At 34.3% G+C, this 20,062-nt stretch overlaps 4 protein-coding genes and 1 pseudogene across 9 annotated transcripts; 1 reads left to right on the top strand and 4 right to left on the bottom strand.

Annotated features, from left to right (window-relative positions):
- The first annotated feature begins 1,483 nt into the window (after positions 1–1,483).
- On the top strand, positions 1,484–4,767 carry LOC111318322 (2-hydroxy-palmitic acid dioxygenase mpo1-like). 3 transcript variants are annotated; one of them, XR_016334646.1, is made up of 5 exons: positions 1,484–2,000; positions 2,358–2,420; positions 2,556–2,627; positions 2,719–2,994; positions 3,495–4,767. XR_016334646.1 is itself a non-coding variant. In XM_089756318.1 (4 exons), exons 1-4 carry the CDS (start codon positions 1,644–1,646, stop codon positions 2,833–2,835), a joined length of 609 nt encoding a protein of 202 aa, XP_089612444.1. In that variant the 5' UTR covers positions 1,484–1,643; the 3' UTR covers positions 2,836–3,042. The 3 variants fall into 3 exon arrangements, 1 of the variants encoding a protein (XP_089612444.1); XR_016334648.1 differs by having other exon boundaries at positions 3,492–4,767; XM_089756318.1 differs by lacking the exon at positions 3,495–4,767 and having other exon boundaries at positions 2,719–3,042.
- On the bottom strand, positions 3,563–5,971 carry LOC111317753 (cytochrome P450 704B1-like; annotated as a pseudogene). Its single transcript, XR_016334640.1, has 4 exons — positions 5,645–5,971; positions 5,301–5,516; positions 4,873–5,172; positions 3,563–4,768 (listed from the first exon to the last, which is right to left on the bottom strand). The product of XR_016334640.1 is annotated as a cytochrome P450 704B1-like (transcript).
- A 1,536-nt stretch (positions 5,972–7,507) lies between these two features.
- LOC111318321 (NAC domain-containing protein 2-like) lies at positions 7,508–8,780 on the bottom strand. Its single transcript, XM_022921094.2, has 3 exons — positions 8,550–8,780; positions 8,164–8,444; positions 7,508–8,062 (listed from the first exon to the last, which is right to left on the bottom strand). Exons 1-3 carry the CDS (start codon positions 8,713–8,715, stop codon positions 7,652–7,654), a joined length of 858 nt encoding a protein of 285 aa, XP_022776829.2. The 5' UTR covers positions 8,716–8,780; the 3' UTR covers positions 7,508–7,651.
- A 2,588-nt stretch (positions 8,781–11,368) lies between these two features.
- LOC111317607 (methyltransferase FGSG_00040-like) lies at positions 11,369–13,219 on the bottom strand. Its single transcript, XM_022920043.2, has one exon. The coding sequence runs from the start codon at positions 13,217–13,219 to the stop codon at positions 11,579–11,581; it is 1,641 nt and encodes a 546-aa protein (XP_022775778.2). The 3' UTR covers positions 11,369–11,578.
- Positions 11,369–19,807, bottom strand: APC2 (anaphase-promoting complex/cyclosome 2). Of its 3 annotated transcripts, none has more exons than XM_022921091.2 (15): positions 19,448–19,807; positions 19,055–19,367; positions 18,668–18,957; positions 18,397–18,468; positions 17,935–18,179; positions 17,084–17,500; positions 16,771–16,972; positions 16,559–16,673; positions 16,368–16,450; positions 15,656–15,775; positions 15,420–15,508; positions 15,255–15,336; positions 14,620–14,811; positions 14,472–14,540; positions 11,369–14,392 (listed from the first exon to the last, which is right to left on the bottom strand). In XM_022921091.2, exons 1-15 carry the CDS (start codon positions 19,679–19,681, stop codon positions 14,270–14,272), a joined length of 2,646 nt encoding a protein of 881 aa, XP_022776826.1. In that variant the 5' UTR covers positions 19,682–19,807; the 3' UTR covers positions 11,369–14,269. The 3 variants fall into 3 exon arrangements, with proteins under 3 accessions (XP_022776826.1, XP_089612405.1, XP_022776827.1); XM_022921092.2 differs by having other exon boundaries at positions 13,673–14,392; positions 16,368–16,444; XM_089756279.1 differs by lacking the exons at positions 14,472–14,540; positions 14,620–14,811 and having other exon boundaries at positions 13,607–14,053.
- Between the last annotated feature and the right edge of the window lie 255 nt (positions 19,808–20,062).

The following is a 20,062-nucleotide window of genomic DNA, read 5'->3' as shown; positions in this document are numbered from 1 at the left end:
AGGAATGTAAAAATGCAGTTATCATATAATCGTTTCTTAAACATAAATCATTTTCTCATTTTATTCATAAGCATCATTATCATTTATATAGCAAAAACATAAAATAATCATATGCTTGATCCTATTTTCATATATCAAAAATAAAGAAATAAACTTTCACTCATTTAAAACATTCATATATTACATAGGCTTGAAAACAAGTAAAGTGTGTGAAATTCTATTTACCTCTATTTGATTCTATCAATTAATTTTTCCCCCAAAACAGTTAACATTCTATTCAAGATCATTTTAACATATCAAAAATTAATCAATCATTTTTTCAGACCATTAATACTAAAAACAACCAAGTTATACAAAGGTTAACTTAAATAACTAATACTGATATCTTGAGCTACCTTCACTAAAATGATTATATCTTAAGATATTCAACTCGAAATTAAAATCTTTATAGTGCGTTAGAAACTTGACTCGATAAGTTTTCTAACCATATATGGCCCACCTCATAATTTTTTATAGATTAATTATAATAATTTTTACAATTCATGTCATATGCTGCTGCCAAACAACATTTATAACTTATAATAAAAATTACATATTTATTCATTTGAAACTTTAAATTCAATTCTTTTTGTTTTGTTGAAAAGTACATTCAATAATCTTTTTAAACATATGTGGTTCAATTCTTCATTCCTTGTATCAAACTTTAAGATAATTTTCATAATTCAACCAAGATGCTACTCCTAAACAGCTTGTATATTCTTAAATAAAAATTAGACAACTCTTTATTGAAAACTCGGATTTAACTTTCGTTTGTTTAGTTAGAAAGTATATTCAACATACTTTCCAACAATATATAATAATCATAACAATATCTAATTTCTTGATATAAAATATTATTTTAATTCACTGTTATAAATAATAATATTTTATCCAAAAACAAAAATTTTCCTTTAGCCTTTAAAAATTTAAATCCCCACTTTTAGTCTTTAAAATCTACTCAACAATTATCATTAAATCTTAATAACATGAAGTAAATAAAACCCAATAATATATCCAAATTGATCATAAAGATTAATGAAAGATTTTATAATTTTTTTTTATTTTTCTCTTAGAACTTCAACTACAAATAATAGTAACCAACATGATATATTTCTTAAATAAAAAGATCACATATATTTATCTTTAAAAGATTAAATTAATTTTAGCTTCTAATTTCAAATTTTAACTTAATTTTTTTATATTTTTAACTCTAAAAAAGATAAAAAAGAAGAACTTTAACTTATTTTCTATTTCACGATAACTAAATTTTTTTATTTAATACTTTAATCTTTTCTCTTTGATTAATTAATTTCTTAATAAATTAGTAAATTAATAAATTTTAATATTAATGATTATTATTTGAACTAGGATATTACAAATACGTGGTTGACATTCTATTTAGATTAATTTAAATAGTTGTTTTATGTCATTATCAAAGTGGTGGTGGTGAATTGTTCAATGGCCAATTGGCCAGTGACAAACCAACGAACTAAAAAAAAAAGGAAGTTTCCTTCCCCTGTTTTCCAAAGCAAATCAGTTTCCAAGTCCTCCCCTCTAACAATAAACCCTGTAATTTTCTCAGGCAAATTTGCAAAGAAAGGAATATGGTGAAGATTGAATTATTTGATCTAGAAAAACACTTTGCTTTTTACGGTGCATACCATAGCAACCCAATAAACATAGCAATCCACATGTTATTCGTTTGGCCAATCTTCTTCACTGCTATTCTCATTCTTTGCTTTACTCCTCCTCTGTTTAGCCTCCCTCATATCGATTTCTCTCTGTTTGGAAGCCATGTGACGTTGATTTTCAACTTTGGGTTTTTGTTTGCTTTGATCTATGCTGTGTTTTACGTGTGTTTGGATGTCAAAGCTGGAACCTTGGCTGCTTTGCTTTGTGGGGTTTGTTGGATTGGTAGCAGCTTTCTTGCAACTCGACTTGGCTTTTCTCTTGCTTGGAAGGTACAAAATTTTGTTCTTTTTTTGTGTTCTTTTTATGTTGAAATTATACAAAATTGTCTTTATTGGCCTGTCTGCTTGACTTGGTAGAGTATACAAGAAAGATGAAAACACAAACAGTTATATCACTGTAAGATTATCTAAATCCATTTACAGGTATGTGTGTGAGAGGGAGAGATCATTGTGCAAATCATCTATGGCTGTGGATGCATGTTCTTGCTTCTTGGCACTTGCTTCTCGGCTGCTCCTTGTTTCAATCTATTTGTTGCTTAGATCAGTCCTAGCTTGATAGCTGAAATTTTGGAATTTGCAGTTTGATTTCATCTTTCTTTACTCTGATTGGATTTAAATTGATTTTAGGTCGTTCTGGTGGTTCAATTATTCTGTTGGATTGGACAGTTCATCGGCCATGGGGTCTTTGAGGTAATGAGTTCTCCTAATTGCATCTATAGACATACATATATAGACATGCATGTGAGCATATACATTCATACATACACAAAAAGTCAATGGTTTCCAATGTATTCATACTCCTAAAATTCAATTAATATGCTACAGAAACGAGCACCAGCCTTATTGGACAATCTTGTTCAAGCCTTTATAATGGCTCCTTTCTTTGTGCTGTTCGAGGTAATTTCATATTTTTTTTCCTTTACACAGCAGAAAAGAAAAATGATTGTTCTTCAGAAATGTTCATAAGTTTCTATCTTTTGTTCCTCAGGCTCTTCAAACCTTCTTTGGTTACGAACCATACCCAGGGTTTCATGCAATTGTTCAAGCAAAGATTGAGGCTGAAATCAATGAATGGCAAGAAAAGAAGATGAATTTGATTTCTTAGATTCTGCTTCCATTGACACTAGCATGCAGGGGATTTCTATGAGTAGAAAACACAAACGAACTCATGATGTATGCATTTTATGTGTCATCATACAAAATGTGACTCAAAGCACTTGAAGTGAATATGCGTAAGCTTGTAGCAAGGACTGGAAAGCAAATGGTAATAATCTCAATTTTCTAGCCGAAAGAAACTGTTTCTTGATTTTCATGGATTAAGCCCCAACAGGAGAATGCATTAACTAAATGGTGCACCGTCTGTGGAATTTAATAGTCCAACTCTATATTTAACCAAGAAAGAAACGGAATGTTTGAGCAGTTAATCCCCAATCTGCTTAATGCAAAACATATTAGGGTATTCTTTTAGTTGTTTGTAAAACATTAGGATTTAGTAGCTTCATTTTCATATCATTTTCTTTCCTTTCACGCATTGATTTTTCCTTCGATTGATCTCTGATTTGCCTGAGTTGGAAGGACTGGCATGTTAAACAATTATTTTATGTTTCACATGCTCTTTTGGCTTTGAAATATATCAGTACATGGAGCTTGTCCTTTATAGACCATTATTGCAACAAATGTTCTCTATCTCTTCATAAGTTATTCGGCAGTTTAATAATGCATTTGCTCTCAAAAAGGATAATAGACTACTGCCCTTGTCAGCAGGTTTGGTGGAGTTCACTTGCTAGGAGTCTAGGAGTACATATGCCATGTTTGATCTTTGGAACAAAATCTGAGTGTTAACTGTCTGAATTGAGTGCTGTGAAATCAAAGTAATTTTTGTGTATTATCATTTGGACAACATCTGGTATAGTTAACTTTTGACCAGAAGTAAACTTTAGCCACCTCAAGGTTATCTGGCTATTTTGAGCTTCAAACCCTTCTCCATTGATAGAATAGTTATCATCCTGTACTTTGCTGGATGATTTGGCACCAAACTGAATTTGAAAAATCTACACAAAATGGCCAATGCCATCTTCATTTAGGCAGAATCCTTTCCGAGGCATATTCTTGGTCCAGCCTGCGTGTCACCAGAAAACAATAACCAATGGGCCACTATGTTGCAGCCTAGAATTACAGCACTCCTGATAGATTTGATGAATTCTATGTAAAGAAACTACAAGTTCTCACAGTATAAGTTCAATCTGCTATTTCCCAGTTGGGTGCATGAGGGTTTATCCAAAGATGAAGATCTTTTTCACCATACCTGAAATGCAGTGAACTTGAATGAAGACGCATTCTAGAAGTAACTCTCTTTGAGCCATCTCTCAGGCCTGAATGAAGCTACATCAGGGCCCCAATCATACTTCATCCGGCCCATTGAGTATGGAACATAAGTAAGCAAGCCTCCTGCTTTTACCTTGGTTCCATCTGGCAAGATATCATCCCCCAATATGCCCTTGGGGTCCCGTAATCATCCAACTATGTTAACTTAGTTACAAAACCAGAAACAAACAGATCATCTGTTTTCTTTTGGGCACAATTTTAAAGCCTGTTTGGGAGTTGAGATGGAAGAAGAACTACCCTAATTTAGAATAGATCATCATGGCACCATTAAAAGCCTTTACAACTTTTATCGTTTACCCGAGGAACTGCTGGATATAAACGGAGTGTCTCCCTAGTAAATCATAATTCAACAGATCTGCAAATTGTGCTGCTCTTCGATTGAATGATTCAGGGTCTTCCAAGTCAAATGTTAGCAATGAAATCTTCTCCTCTCTTGCGTGTCTTTCTTCAAAAGCTTTTAGCTCTGAGTAAAGCTTTTCAGCTACATGAGCGTGGCTCATTATCATGTATTTAGCCCATGTCAGAGTTGTAGCTGTGGTGTCACGGCCAGCAATGGCAAAATTCAGGACAATATCTCTATGACTTTTTTCAGTTAAATTTCCTTCTGGATCTTCACTTAGCTCAATAAATCTTGAAAATATGTCATGCTTTATCTGATTTTTTCCATCATTTACAAAGTTGAATGAATAAAAATACTGGGAAAAAAAGGAAAGAAAAGAAACCTAGACGCAACCTTTTTATTAAAATATAAGTTCACCTTGGTAGTTTTGCAAGATTTCCGAGTTTCTTTTATCTCTTACTTTTGTTCTCCTTATGACATTGTATGTGAACTCATCAATGGATCTAATGCTTTTGCCAAGTATAGATTCGGAGCCCACATTGAGAAATCTTTTCAGTTTCCACAGTGGGTCAATAAACCTAAGTGTCACAAATGATATTGGCTGTATCAAATGCCTGAGCAAAGTGGCTATCAGGTAAATTGGGAGCCAGAGTTCCAATTTCTACACCAAACCCCACCTTGCAAATGGAGTCTAAAGTCATCCTCATCAATTAAGTCCTGAGTCAAATTTTCAGCTTCATCAAAAGGTGTCATTTGTAAAGTATATGAAAAGAAAACCATGTCATTCCTTGTTCATACTTTCGGAGAATTCTCTAAAATTTTGACAAAAGCATTGTGGAAGTTACCTGCATATTTACTTCTTGGTTGTGGAAAGAAGCGCGACATAAAATAGAATGAAGCTTTAGACTATACTCCCTGAAGACAACAATGCTGAAATCCCTTAAATTCTTGGATGCAAACTCAAAGCTAGCGGTCTTCCTTTGCTTTTTCAATAGCTTACCATCTACATTGAAAATCCCATCTCCAAGCAGCCCTTCCATATAGGAATGATACGTTTCACCCTTTCAATTTATGAAAACAGGACATGGACATCAACTTTTATATCTATCTATTTACCAATATAGAGAGAATATTGCAGTCCAACAACCATGGAAAATGAATCATTTGTTGAATAATGGGAGCTTTCTACCTTGGGGTAATTGGCAAAATTGGTCTTCAGGACATGTTCAACATTAGCAGGATCGGCAATGTAAGTGTAAGCAGTGAATGGCATTGGAACTACCACGGTTTTTAATTTAGACAGGTATTTCACAAGCCACTCGTGCATTCGATCATAGTTCATTAATTGTTCGATCGCTGCTCCAATGAGTGGCCATGGTTTCGGTCCCTTTTTGTTCCTCTGATTCCATCTGTAGATGAAGATCCATGAAATAACCATGCAAGCTAGCATCACCATTCCCGTGTTGCATCCATCTGGCAAAACAAAAACTGAGAAAAGATTGTTTTTTACTTCCATTTTAGATTAAAATTAATAGAAATTGAGTGTAATTTGTTGATGGAATTACTTGTGGAAATGCTGTTTTCTTTTAAGGAGTTTAGCAAACAGGCGCCAGGGTTACTAAAATGTAGTGGGTTGTGAAGCTCATGAATTAGCTGCTACTTTGTCAACATTCTTTGCATGCCATAGCTTTAAAATTATGTTTCACATCTTTTGCATCCTTAGTCTTAATCTAACCAAATTGATTGATTCTTCATTTTTAAATACTAGGAGTCTCATTTGATTGGGTAAATCCCGAGAACTTTAAGATATTTTCTAATCAAAGAAATTAAATGCGTTTGAAGATTCAAAACCAAGATGTCAACAGCATAAGAAGTATATGCTCGCTTTCCTATTACACCAATCTCATGAGGCTAAAATTAGAAGATTTTTATGTACGTCTAGCATTTGAGCATTTAGTTTCATGATAAATATTTATATATGTGTTTCTTTAGTTCAAACAATACGTTTGATTTAATCTTATAAAATTAAAAAAATTCATGTTATAAATAATCATTTAATTATCGTAAAATATTTACTATGATTCTTAAATTTTAAAAAATTTCATATAAATTATAAATCTGTTAATTAATATAATATTTAAAAAATTATTTATTTATTACATATTATCATTTAAAATTAATTAAAAATAAATATTATATTAATTAATGAATTTATAATTTATATATCATATTAAAAATTTTTAAAATTTAATTATCACATTAAACATTAAAAAAAATAAATTCAAACGAGGATAGCAATGCAAATGCAATAAATATGTTATTTTTAAGATTCAAGAGAAGGTTAAACCTCATCTTACCTAATTGGGCATTAGAGGGCGTCCGTAAATCCCAACTCTGCTTTCTAACCGCCCTTTGCTTTTTCAAGTCCGAACCTTCTCCCTACATCAACCTCTTTATAGCCCGTATCCATTAACCTCGAAACACGTTAACAAAATGCTAGTCCTACAAAAACGACTCATTCAAAAAATCCAGCAGCGGATTAAGCTTGTTCCAACAGAATTCTTTTAGTTTCCAGGTGCCACAGTGTGATGACCGCAGAATCTAAAGTCTTTGGAAATATCAGCATCATGTGCGACGACAAAATTAGCCACGTGCATGCAGCAATTCTAGACGCATCATCCACAAGATTGCTTTCCGCAAGGTCCTTTTGACCATCCCCACCAACTTTCTAAATCGTAGTATATGTTTTCTATTGGATAAGTGATGCACAGCTAGCCAGGCGGCAGCCCGCCAGAGAAAGTCTGCCAATAGGTTCAGAGAATGGCTATGCCACGTCTTTCAAATTTTGTCGTCTGGCGTCTATGACACAAATATCAAAGTTTTTATGTTGAAAAATATCTTCTGTGATCTCATTATCATCTATGCCATAATCGTCTGATTTGCATGTTTGACAGTCTTAGATTTTGATCAGAATATTCATTAATATTCATTCAATACAAATAGAATTGGCTTTCAATATGGTCGTGATCATATTTTCTTTTTCAAAAGTTAATGGGACAAATTAATCATCTTAAATATAAAAACTATCGGCACACAGTTTTTACAAGTTTTTTTTAATGGATAAGGCTGCTGCATTTTTTTGTGTCTAGCCAATCCAATATTTTGGTTAAGTTGAAAACAATCAAATGCACATCTATTACTGAAACTGATACACTATGGGATTCATATGTTGTTGCTGGTTTAGAATCCCCCACTGATTCATCACTTGAAACTTCCCTGAATCAGTGTATTGGTAAGGTATTTCTCCTAGCTGAAGTTTCTCGACATGTTCAATCCCGGTATTGCCTATGGTGTTAGGGAAATCAAAGCTTGAATTGTATGGATTTTCACTCAAAAGTTGGGAAATTGGCCCGGTGTAATTATCCAATTCCAATAGATGAGACAGTGAACATGTCCTTGCGAATTTCAACATTTGTTGGCTTTCACTAGCATCATTTGAGTACTCTATCATGTCAATTGGGGTATTAGATTCTTCCACGTTTTGATGCAAAACTTTCACAGCTGAGTGCTTCTTTTTGTAGATTCTGCACAGGACCCAATCATCCAGCTGAAAACACACAAAAACAAGCCATCTGGTCAGTTCACACAACAATACATATGATCAAAACAATTCTTCAAATCATGTCGAAGAAACAAAAGAAAACATACTCTCATGGATCCATTTTGCCTGGTGATTTGTTTTCGCGAGTCACTTAACCGATATTCATGCATAATCCAATCAGTCTTGATTCCCTTTGGTGGCCTGCCCTCATAAAAAACAAGAGCTTTCTTCACCCCAACGTTTTTAAAGCCACTATATATGGCTTTGTCTGTCCCGGTAGCCTTCCAGTACCCAGAGACTGTTGCCCTATTAGGACGAACCCCATTAGGATACTTCCTGTCTCGAGGGCTGAAGAAGTACCATTCACTTTCACCAAATTCTGCTTTGTCTAACAAAATCATGAATCAAACAAGGAAACAGCAAACAAGTCAGCATAGCATTTTATATATAGGAGAACATAAGTAATCTTTTGTCTGACAATAAATAAACTAACCAGGCAATTGCCATGGATCAAATTTGTATATATCAACTTCTGAGATTATTGAAACAGGGCATGGCCTTGATTTGGCCTGGTTTTTGAGGTAATACACGATCAGTTCTTCATCTGTGGGGTGGAACCTGAAACCAGGAGGAAGCTCAAAGGTGGTTTTCCTTTCCATCCTATTCCTTCTCGTCCAAACAAGGATAGGAAAGGGAGGGAGGGCAGAGGAAAAGGAAGGTGTTTGAAATGTTTGCAAGGCGAGGGCTAGGCCTTTTATCTTTGGATTTGTCTTCTTGTCGTGGGCCAAAACCAAGTCTTATTGGCTGAGGACTTGACTTTTTCAGTCTTAGAACATCAACCTCGTATCACAATCAACTGCCACACTCGCGGGAACGTGGCCAGCACGTTCCACTCTCCGTATTCCTTCAATTGACTTCTTGAGCTTGGTTCTTTGAACTTGTACCTCCCAGAAAAAAAAAAAAAAAAAAAAAGACTTTTATTCTCTTGGGTATCTAAATTGGAATGAGATTTTTTATAATTTTATTAATGATTGTGTTAAGGATTTTTTTGTAATTATTAAATAATTTATTTAATGATATTATTATCAACTACCCTATTTAATATTATAAATTACGTCAAAATTGGGTCATGAAATCAAATTTATATTCTAAATAGTAGTGTTTAATTAACAATTAAAAAAAATACTCTTTGAACACTCATTAATAAGAAAATTATTTCTTTTTTCTTTTTCCTGTTTTTAGTCTCTATCTTTCATGTGACCCTGCCAAAAAGAGAAAGGTCTCCTTCAAGCACAATAATCAATATATTATATGGAATAATTAAAAAAAAGTTGACAAAAAATGTTAGGTATATGATATGACTGGTTAAACAAACTTTTTCTACCACAAGTGCACCATAATTTCTTAAAATAAATTTTAAGTTTTTATTATATTTTTATTATTATTTAAATTTTGTAAAAAAAAAAATATTTGATGAATTTATTATCCATCCAAACACTATGATTATTTTTATTTGAATATTTAGATAAAGAAAGAAAATGTAAACTTATGAGATTAATTTTGGATTTAGTAATATTAGGAGATATTTATTAAAGAAATGAAATGGGATAGAATTCAAGTTAAAAAATACAAAAATTTAAAAGTAGATTCGATCATTCGTATATTTATTCATATAAAATATTAATAATTTATATATTTTTATTATATTTTATTAAAAATTATATATTATAATTTAAATTGATATAAAAATTTGAAATATAATTTTTTAATTTTATTATAATTTTTATTAAAATTTTAAATTATATTATTTTTATATCTATGATTTGTATATTATACCATCGTATTTTTAGTCATCGCTTAAAAGCAAAGCAAGTTTTTATCTCACAAAAAGGCCAAAGCAAGTATAATTTCTTTATTTACTCGAGCGAATGGAGTTTAGCCAAGAACATAAAAACACTTGGTGAATGAGTCATCGAAAGGTTCTATAACAGAACTTAGCAAAGCTACACGTGTCCCTTTCCTAGCCAAAAGTAGTTGACTACGGATAAGCATGTAGAATTCTTAGAGGAAACGTAGGCCAAAAAACCATACATATATATAATTTAATTAACTTGTGGATCTTATCTTAGTCACGTCATTAATGGCCCTAATTTGACTCTAATTTTTTTAAAGATGATACTTATTTTTTATTTAAAATTTAGGCAGCAAAATTATCTTATTTTTAAAATAAAAATATAATAAAAATTTAAAATTATATTAAAAAATTATTAATAATGAAAATCGAATTTAAATTTATAAACAAAATCGTGCTTTACCAAATCAGTCGACTTTGGCTTACGTATCAAGCCCTTTTTCTGATTATAATAATTAATTTGTAAGGTGAATTTAATGTCACGTGGTGAATTCTTTATCCTTCAGTTTTAAATATGAAATCATACGTGGCAAGTTGACTTTCATCCTGTATGAGAACTTGGAGGAATATTCTATGTTTCTCGGCCGTTGATTGGGGAGTTGAAGTTTTCTTGGTTAGCTCTTAGGCATTATAGCATGCTGCATGCGTTGCAGTTGGATTGTTTTTGGCCTTTGCTTGTTTTGTCTTTATCAATGTGGATAATTTAGAATAATCTTTGGAGAAACCTTTTTTTTATTTTTTTAAATAATAATAATTATTAAATATATGAGAGATAAGAATGAAAATTCGAATCTTGAATTGTATTATTTTAATAGAATGCATGGGTTACCTATAGAAAAGTTAAAAAAAAAAAAAAAAAAACAACCGTGGGCGATCGATAACGTTATTTTGTTATTATTTTACATTATATTTGGATATATTTAAAATATAAAATTATAATAAATAAAATATAATAATATTATGAATAAAATTAAATGATAAATATTTTCAAAAAAATTTATGAAGTAGGGTTTCCTCCTTTTTAAATTGGGAAGCTGAAATGGTTTTTGTCGAGCATTATTTTCACTCATGGGTTTTTGGATGCATCCTTAATTTTTATGCAGTAGATTTTGTTACCGGCTTGAATTTCAATCATGGTGTTCTATACTATTAATATTTATGTTATTTTATATTATTATTGACTGCCATTTTTACACGTGGATTACTTTATGGTGATTTGATTTGGCAAATTCATTTTCGTATGGTCAGTGCTGTTATTTATCCTTGTTTATGAAAGATTGTAACTTCATATTTGACAGAAAAATGATGAGAAGGCAGACACAAATGCTAAGCCTGGAAAGGAGGCTGAGAAGGATGAAGCAGGGGAATCCACCAAAGAGGTTGATAGTTAAGTACCCAAATAACAAAATTAAAGTTTTCTATTCCTCACTAGTCCGTAGTTTATTGCAACAAGATTTGTCAGTAACATCAACCTTGAGGATTGTTGATCATGGCAACATCAAGGCAGTAATGCAAGTTATGTGAGTAAAAAGATGAAAATAAGGAACCAAAAAGGTAGAACTGTTGAAAGCAGAAAAATGAAAAAGAATTATTTTCCGGTAGCTATTTAGCTAATAGCTTTGATCGTTAATGCCAAGCTCAATAAGAGTCCTCATTGCTTGTTTTTTGACCACTTTGCCATAAATCCCTCTTCCCACTTTCATTGCTCTCTCAAATTCTACCACACCAACGCCACCATTCTGCTTCAAGCGTTCCACAACAACCTTCAATACTCTCTCATCACTTCCCACAACTTCAACCACACTGTCTACGACAGCCTCCATTGCCGGAATCCGCCTGCCCCATCGTTTCATCAACCTATCTGAACCATATACCTCAGAATATGCAGTCCAAAACGACGCCCTCAAATAGCCCTTATCTTTTCCCCTCATCGCCCATCTCCTCATACCTTCCTCCAACCTATAAACTGCACCACCTACATCTACCCCTTTTTCAAGGCCTATCTCAATCTCTCTTAACTCTTGCTTGGAACACACTGCCTCTTCAAACTTGCATCTCCTACATTTGCAGTTAAAACCCCATGATTTCGACATTTCCTCACGCTTGTCCAACGGAGAAAATGTATCAAAGTATATGAACGTGATCTCTTCTCCAGCCTTGATATCTCTAGAGGCATGAACTATGACATAGTCGCCTACATGCAAACGCCTTGCATTAGGAATACATGAATGGTTGATGAAGGAAGCCAGTATCCATAACCCAACACCATAAAAATCACTGTTTTTCCCCAATACTTTAGCTGAAACCGCCTCTTCCACAAGAGAATTCACATCCAATATGCTCAACATTTTATCCATATCAAGCTTCTCCCTTGAACAGCCATTTTTCTCAATCTCAGGCCTAAAGAAATTCATATCAGGAACTTCAAGCCCTTCTTCATTGTCACCTGCGGATAGCATGTCAATCAAAAGCTGTGTTCTTTGACATTTTGTGACAGTTTCCGTAACTTTATCGATAAAATTCTTCCACATAACAAGCTGTGCATTTTCTCCTGTATCTTGACCTCCCAATATGCCTCTTTCAATTGCAATTGCCTTAGTGACCAAAACCAAAGTTCCAGCATCAATATTCTTTGTTGCAAACAAGCCACGCCCACTAATCTCAGACCTCTTAACCTGCACTGGACCAATATATTCAGCAAGTTCTGGAGGCTTTCCTCGAAACCCATTAAGAACCCAATCAGAAAGATCAAAACTTCCTGTCCTTGATTGAAACTCAAATTTTTTACATTTCTCTAAATACCCATTAAGAATCTCGAGGTTCCCATTACCCTGAGGATCAAAAAGAGCTGCTTTGAAGCAGTCCAAAGCATTGGAATATCTGTTCAAACTAAGCAAGATCTTACCTTTGCAAAGTAAAGTCTTGAAATGGGTAGCTTCAATTTGAAGTGCTTGGTCACAGTCTTTAAGTGCTTCAGTGAAATCTTGTAGCCTTGACTGTGCCTCGGCTCGATTTGAGAAGGCTACACAGAGAGATTTGTGGAGCTTAGAGAGGTGATATGGGTTTGGGTTGGAATCTTGTTGGGTCTTTGAAATTTGGTCTTGGCAAAGATCGATTAACTGAGAGTAAAGTTGTATAGATTCTTTCCATTCTTCTCTGAGGAGAAGCTCTGTGGCTTTTGATCTGAGCAGCTGCATTTGCTCTTCAGCGGGGTACATTTCTGACTCTTGTTGCAGCCCTTCTTCTCTCATTTGGTTTTTAGGGTTCTCTTTTTTTTCTTTTTCTTTGATTGGTAGTGCATTTTCTGGTCGTCGGTTTTAAATTTGGGAGGGGGGGGGGGGGGGGGTGGGTGTTACGTAACGGTCATTTTGGTCCTTTTGTCTTTGGTCTGGTCTCTTATCCTCTATTTTGAACTTTTTTTTTTACAATGGATCTTGTTTGATAACAGCAACGGCTATTTCAGGATCAATTAACTTAATGACTGCTGAGCTGAACAACCTGGCTTCCTATGATTTATTTAGCTCATCAAGCTAGGACTGATTTGTGAGTCTGAGATAAACCAAGCAAGTTGACGGTGCATATAAGCCTTACGGTTCAGTCGCAATGAGGTTCTTCCGTGCTCAAAGCGTGCCACACCATTCAGAAGAAAGTATCAATGCGCTTAAGGAACCGCTGTTGGTCACAAGATCTGAATATACCGACTATTTACATTACAAAAAATTTGCTTCCATTGGGAGTCAATGAACTAATAAAGGGATATGTTGATAATAAACATTAGCCTCTCAGCCTCAATCCTTCCTCTTAAACACAGTAGTTTGTAGCCCCCAAACAAGGTTCCAACCTTGAGAACACCATTCAGACTATCATCCGTATAGAGATATGACCAATCTTCTTGCAAACAACCCAAAATTACTTCCTGCTTTTCTTCAGAAATCTTGTCAGAACTCGGAAATACGGTGATTACAGAACAGGACGAGCTTGAAGAGTTTTAAATGATAAGAAGATGCCCTTGTCTCACATATCTCCTTAAAAAGATAACTCAAGTCATGAATGCAGATGACTCTGCAAATTGTAGCAATCTTTTCCTGTTCACAATCAACAGGAAAGTATGATAGCCCTAGCATTTTTTTAATATAAAGTATAAACATTGAACAAAGATACAAATCAAAAAAGCATCTCATTACATATGCAATATCTAATACAATTCAGACGGGGGGCACTCTTCAACTTTCTAAGATTAACCTCACCGGTGTTGCTTGTTAAATGCTTTATAGTTGATGGCCAATGACTATATCTGCTAATTACTTCTTCAAAAAGTACATTCCATCTCTGAGCTCTAATTTCTCTTCAGAAACTAGACCTGATAAGAAGCTTTGCAGCTGTTGGAGTGATTTATCATAAGGAGGGTCGGCTACACAGAACATCTAAAAGCAACATGTTGTCTTAGGTTAGCAATTACTTGTACTCAATTTAAAACTGTGGGGCATCTCAAAACCATCTTACCTTAAGAGTATTATGAATTCGATCTAATGCCATGCTACCAAAATTTGTAAGCATACCCATGATGAATTTCTACAATGACCCAAATTCTGGTTAGAGTGCATCAGTAAGCAAAATGACAAGTGAACAGCTATTCACACGCATGACATACCTCGTACACAGTCATTTCCTTACGTAGTTGGTCCTCTACAGAAGCAACAGACCTCTCCACTTCCTCATCACCAGCTAGAAGCTCCTCACAATTTACAGTATTAGCATTGTTCTTACTATTATCAACCATGCCTTCCACTAGGGTAAATACATGGTCACCAGGATCTGTTCCTAGTGATTCAGTGAGAACTCCCTGGGTAATGAGGATAACAATTTTGTAAATGAATTTCTATAATATCCAATGATTCTCATTTTGATTACCAAACCATACCAAATTAGACCTACTTGAAACTTTTAGCTTCTACTTGCAAAGAAAAATAACAAGAGATATGTACTGACAATGAATCAAAACAATGCAGAATATGTACTTGAACTTCAGAACAAATAACTAAAAACCTTGCAACTGAGAGAAGGAAGATTTGCATCAACTTCTCAATAATGTAGCAAACCACAACTACAGAGGGAAATTTATAACTATAACCTATACCTTGAGTGGCAAAGACATTTTTGCTTTACAATAGAATAATGCATTGAAGATCAGGGGGCTGCATCAAGCTATTAAGTGGCAAAAGACAATTTCAAAATTTTGAACAGGGACTATTATTTGATATGGAAGACAACATAAGTTAAACATACCTTACTTATCCAAAAGCTTATCCTTCGATTCAGCACATCAACAGGGATCCCAGTAGCAGCAGCAAGATTCTTAGAGGTCCAACTGAAAGCAGATAAAAATTATACCATCATTATATGAACAGTAAGATGCAAAGTGTTCAAACAATTTCTGAACGCTTGAACAACCTTGTTTGGTCTTGAAATTGTATTATTATTGCTGCATGTATAGGTGCAACTGTAAATTGCATTGCCTTATCCTCAAATTGCAATTCCAACTAAAACAGTTTCCATGTTAAGAGCATAACTGTTAGTTATGTGATAAAAAAAGGAGGAAAAGCAAATGGGATAATACAATAAGAATAATTGATACGAAGAAAAGAGCATTCAAATATATACATAAATTACACTTTAAAAGACCTAACCTTGACTGTTCCAAGATTTTTCTTCCACAGTAGCTTTCGAGGAGTCTTGATTTCATGAAACCTTCTTGCATAATCAGAGAGCAGCTGGTCAACAGGTTCAGGAATGATAAGGGCCTCATCCTGAAAATTTCCCAACATTAATGAAAGAGTGACAAGATAATGAGAAACACTAAACTATTTTAGCAAAAATGTATATCAATCAGTAACAAAAGCATGGCAACAAGGACGTTACAATTTTGTTGGACACCAACCATTTTCTAAATCTGCTTTGCCTTCTTTGAACAAACACTGTCCTGAACAAATTTCTCTTGTACATTTTTATACATTGACTCATTAAATTATTTCCCATTTCAGGCATCTTGTCAAGTAATGAACTCTTCATAGGTATGATCAATAAGAAAATGAAAGTTGAAATGAAAACTAAAAGAGAAAATGATTAGTTACATGTTAAGAAAAAAGAATAAAGTTATTAAATTCTCGCATCAGAAAATTTCTTTTGGTATAGTTGATTCCCTAATTATCAATATATTAGCTCCTCCTCTGATCAAATAATTTGTTCACCTAACCAACTCTTTGGCTTTGACAAATAATAGACTTAAAGCCGAAAGGTAAAAAAAGAATAGCTAACCTTTTCCTACCATCAATAACAATGAACAAAGTAAATTTTAATAAGTCAAAGCAAAAAAAGAACTGATATCAGTGAAGCCCATGCCTGGATTGGAGGCCAGAAATTCGAAGATATGATTGTAGCATCAAGATTATCCAAAGAAATCCCAGTCTCTGCTGACTCTGCATCTTAGTGTTTCAAAAGAATTTAAACAGATTAGGTTAGAAGAAGATAGAATAGCTAAGGTAGTTCCTCAAGCTATCCACATCTAGAAGTTCTACAAAGCCAGGGAATACCTATTTGAGATGTCTTATTAATGGTTGCCTTAATGTTGGTATTTGTCCTCTTGGAATCAATCAAATCATTAAGCATAATTTCACACTTCTGCATGCTACTTTCCCCAAAATGTATCTGGAAAATGAGAACATGCAAAAAAAGGGAGTAAATTTTGGAGACATTTGAGGAAAACAAACGGAATGAATACAATAACAAAATAAAGGCAACTCACTTTGAGGAGTTCTAGAGTACGTATCTCTGAGTCAATGTCATAATCAGATTTGTTCAGAAGTTTTTCAGCAAGCATAACACGATATTCATTGACAAGTTGGTCTTTTGAACCAATTATGCCAACAATCATTCCAAGTATGTCAACCTTCCGTCTATTTCGGCTACCTTTTGATGGGTCTGCCTCAACAGGGTCGGGCTCCCAGCTGAACAAGAAAGAACTCACAGGGACACAGGTTAGCAATATGGCAATTTTTACCGCATAGCTTATTTACATGGAAATTACTGTTGTAAAAAAAGTGATAGCAGTATAATACCGTTGTGCATCAATCCATGCTTGCTTGTCATCTGTGTTAAAATCATCATCAACTCCAATATTTTCTTGATTTTCTTCATCTCTATTTAATTCCTCAAGAAGGCTATCCCCACTGTTTCCAGATCCATTTGGATTACCACTAGTGCCATCTGTCAGCATGGTCACAATGCACTTTATGGTATCTTTTCTTCCCCTCAAGTAGTCCCTTATTGGCTCACCAACAGCTTCAAGAAAAACACCAGCTGGATCTATCGTCCGGAGTGCTTTGATAGTTGAAACATATTGATGTAATATGTCATTGGTTGAGGCACCCGCTGTAAGTAAGCGGTATCTTAGTGCAGAGATAAAGGATTCAACCAGCTTAGAATGCTGTCCAGTATATTCAAGACACTGTTTTAAGTCTTCAATCGCAAGAGAGCTGTAGCAGTCGCCAATAATTTAAATAGTGAGGCAATTTCCAGGATTACTTTCTATTAGCACCAACAACTTCCATTCACACAATGAACAGAAAAGACAACAGCAATACCATAGATAACTCCATCTGTCTTCTTCTTTTGGACCAAAGTCAGAAGGAGCAGAAGGGGTGGGGGAGATAACCCCTCTAGTAGGCAAATTCTTTTCAGAATCTCACAAATTAAAGCAGCAAACCTGTTTTTTTCTTTTGTACATAAGGATTTTGAGCTACATAATGGGAGGTAACCCTCTATGTCCTATAAATCCCACCCAGCCACCAGCCCTCAAAACTGTAACTTTCTTGGAAAGAGAATTTATTCAAATTCACCAAGTTTCATCTAGAATGAAAAACAAAAAAATGCACGTATTGAACTGGAGCAACAATGAAAAAATAATTACCTCTCAGGATAGTCCACAATTATCTCAAATAGTTTGGCTATCCTTAAATCTTGTAATGTTTCATAAGCAAAATACTCTAGCCGCAATTTCCATCTAATGAGTCCTTCTGATGGAGTATTTGTTCCAGAATAGCATGAAGATGGTTGTGAAGCCAGAGGTGACTTGAGACCAGATGAATGCTGGTCAAAACTAATAGAATCCCCAAGATAGGCAAGCAATGCATTCAAGAACTGAAGAGGTACAGCCTGTGAAATATTCCTCCAAATGTAAGAAATCTCAGTAACTTAACCATAGGAGAACTAATAGCAAGTTAATAAAACTTGAAATAAATGAAACCTGGAAAAAACGATATGTTTATATTTGACCAAAATTACCAGAAAAATTAAAAAGTCATCCATGATTCTTCAGTTCTTTTAAATAAAATGGGAAAAATGTAAAGGATTCACAAATGCAAAAAACAACCTCTATCCACCCCTTAATGGAATCCAAAACAGAACTTCGGTAATCGTCACCAGCCAAATTATGTACTTTAGCCTGTATGCAATCAAAGAAAGCATACCATTTATAAGATGTAAATTTAATAAGCTTGAAACATGACAAGTAACATAAGCCAGAGATAACCTACCATTTTCTAAGGAAGAATAATTAAATAAAAAAAAAAAAATCAGATAAAACATTGTATACCCAAAGATCAGATTATTATGTTGAGTTTTCGGTTAAATAACAAGTCCACCTTTAGAAGTAAGAAGATAGCAGAAGCATAAGCATCTTCGGTCATGGATGTGAAACCAAGGTTTCTAAGATCCCGAACAACCTTCCCTATGTTCCTCACCAACCTATTGGTCTCTGAAAACTTGTCTTGAGAATAACACTCATCAATATCCATTTCGCCAGTTCCGTACTTACTCTTTTCATCCAAATCCATCTCATCTCTACCTCCGCACTCATTTTCTTCATTAAATTCTCCACCCATTATTGTACTTAACTCCTCCAGCCTTCCCTTAAAATACCAGTGGAGTACCTCTAACAACATCAATAAAATTATTAGCTAATACGAAAAAAACCAGTCATGCATAACAAAATAACTGACTTTTACTCTAAAAAATATGTAGTTTTATACCTGGAAAATGACGAGGAAGATTGGCCATAAGAATGGAGGAAACAATTAATTGATACTTTGAAAAAAGATAGACTTTTTCTGAATCAAAATTGTGCTTTCCATCAGATAAATTCTCCATATAAGATTGTAAAGCATGAACCAATATTAACAAGCATTTCTCTTGATTTTCTTTTACTAAACATAATTCTTCCAAAGCTTTACAAAGCACTCTTTGAATCTCATCCTCATCAATCTTCTCTAAATCTTCTTCAATTTTACTATAATCCTCAAAATGGAGCCAAAATCTTGACGCTCCGTTGTTCTCAAAAGCTTCCTATTAATTCAAAAGAAAAAGAGAAAGAAATTAAGAAAATTGATATTGAAAGAGTATTCAATGGCTTAATTGATTATTACCTCAAGTGATCTAAGGAAGTAGTCTCGAACGAGAGAGTGGAGGCCGTGTTTGCAGAGAGTGTGAACGTGTGAGACGAAGTCGTGTCGGACGGAGAGATCGACGGAGCCATGGAGGAGAGATTTAGCGGCGGCGCAGAAACCGTCGTAGCTTTGGAGGATTTCTTGGACTGTATCGTCGTCGAGACTCATAAAAATCCCTAAATTGCAAACTGGAGAAGAAGTTAATGACTCCATTGACGATAAACAAAGAGAAAAAAAAAAATCCAAACTTTATCCTTTCTTTGAAAAACCCTAGCTACTGCTTCAGCTTAGAAGTGGAGTTTCCATTTTTAGGACTATTTTCTTTGCCGCCACTGCCATGAATGATGAAACGCTTTGCTCCAATTAAAACGACATCTCATTTGTCGTTTGTATATCTCAAAAACGAATCTTTTTTTTTTTCACTTTTATTATTAGTGAAGGCAAGTATCCATGGACCAGATGAAACCCGAACCCGGATCAAGAACTTGCTGACGTCACTCTCGGCTATGGTGGCGGAGACTTCCACCTAGACTTAACCAAGACAAGGCTCCAGCTCCACGGCGAGTCTCAATCCCTCTCTTCCCGCTCCTCCAC

This window comes from Durio zibethinus, chromosome 2 (genome assembly GCF_047325235.1).
Source record: "Durio zibethinus cultivar Kanyao isolate XHJ-2024 chromosome 2, ASM4732523v1, whole genome shotgun sequence".
NCBI lineage: Eukaryota > Viridiplantae > Streptophyta > Magnoliopsida > Malvales > Malvaceae > Durio > Durio zibethinus.
This window is presented reverse-complemented; position numbering and strand designations above follow the sequence as displayed.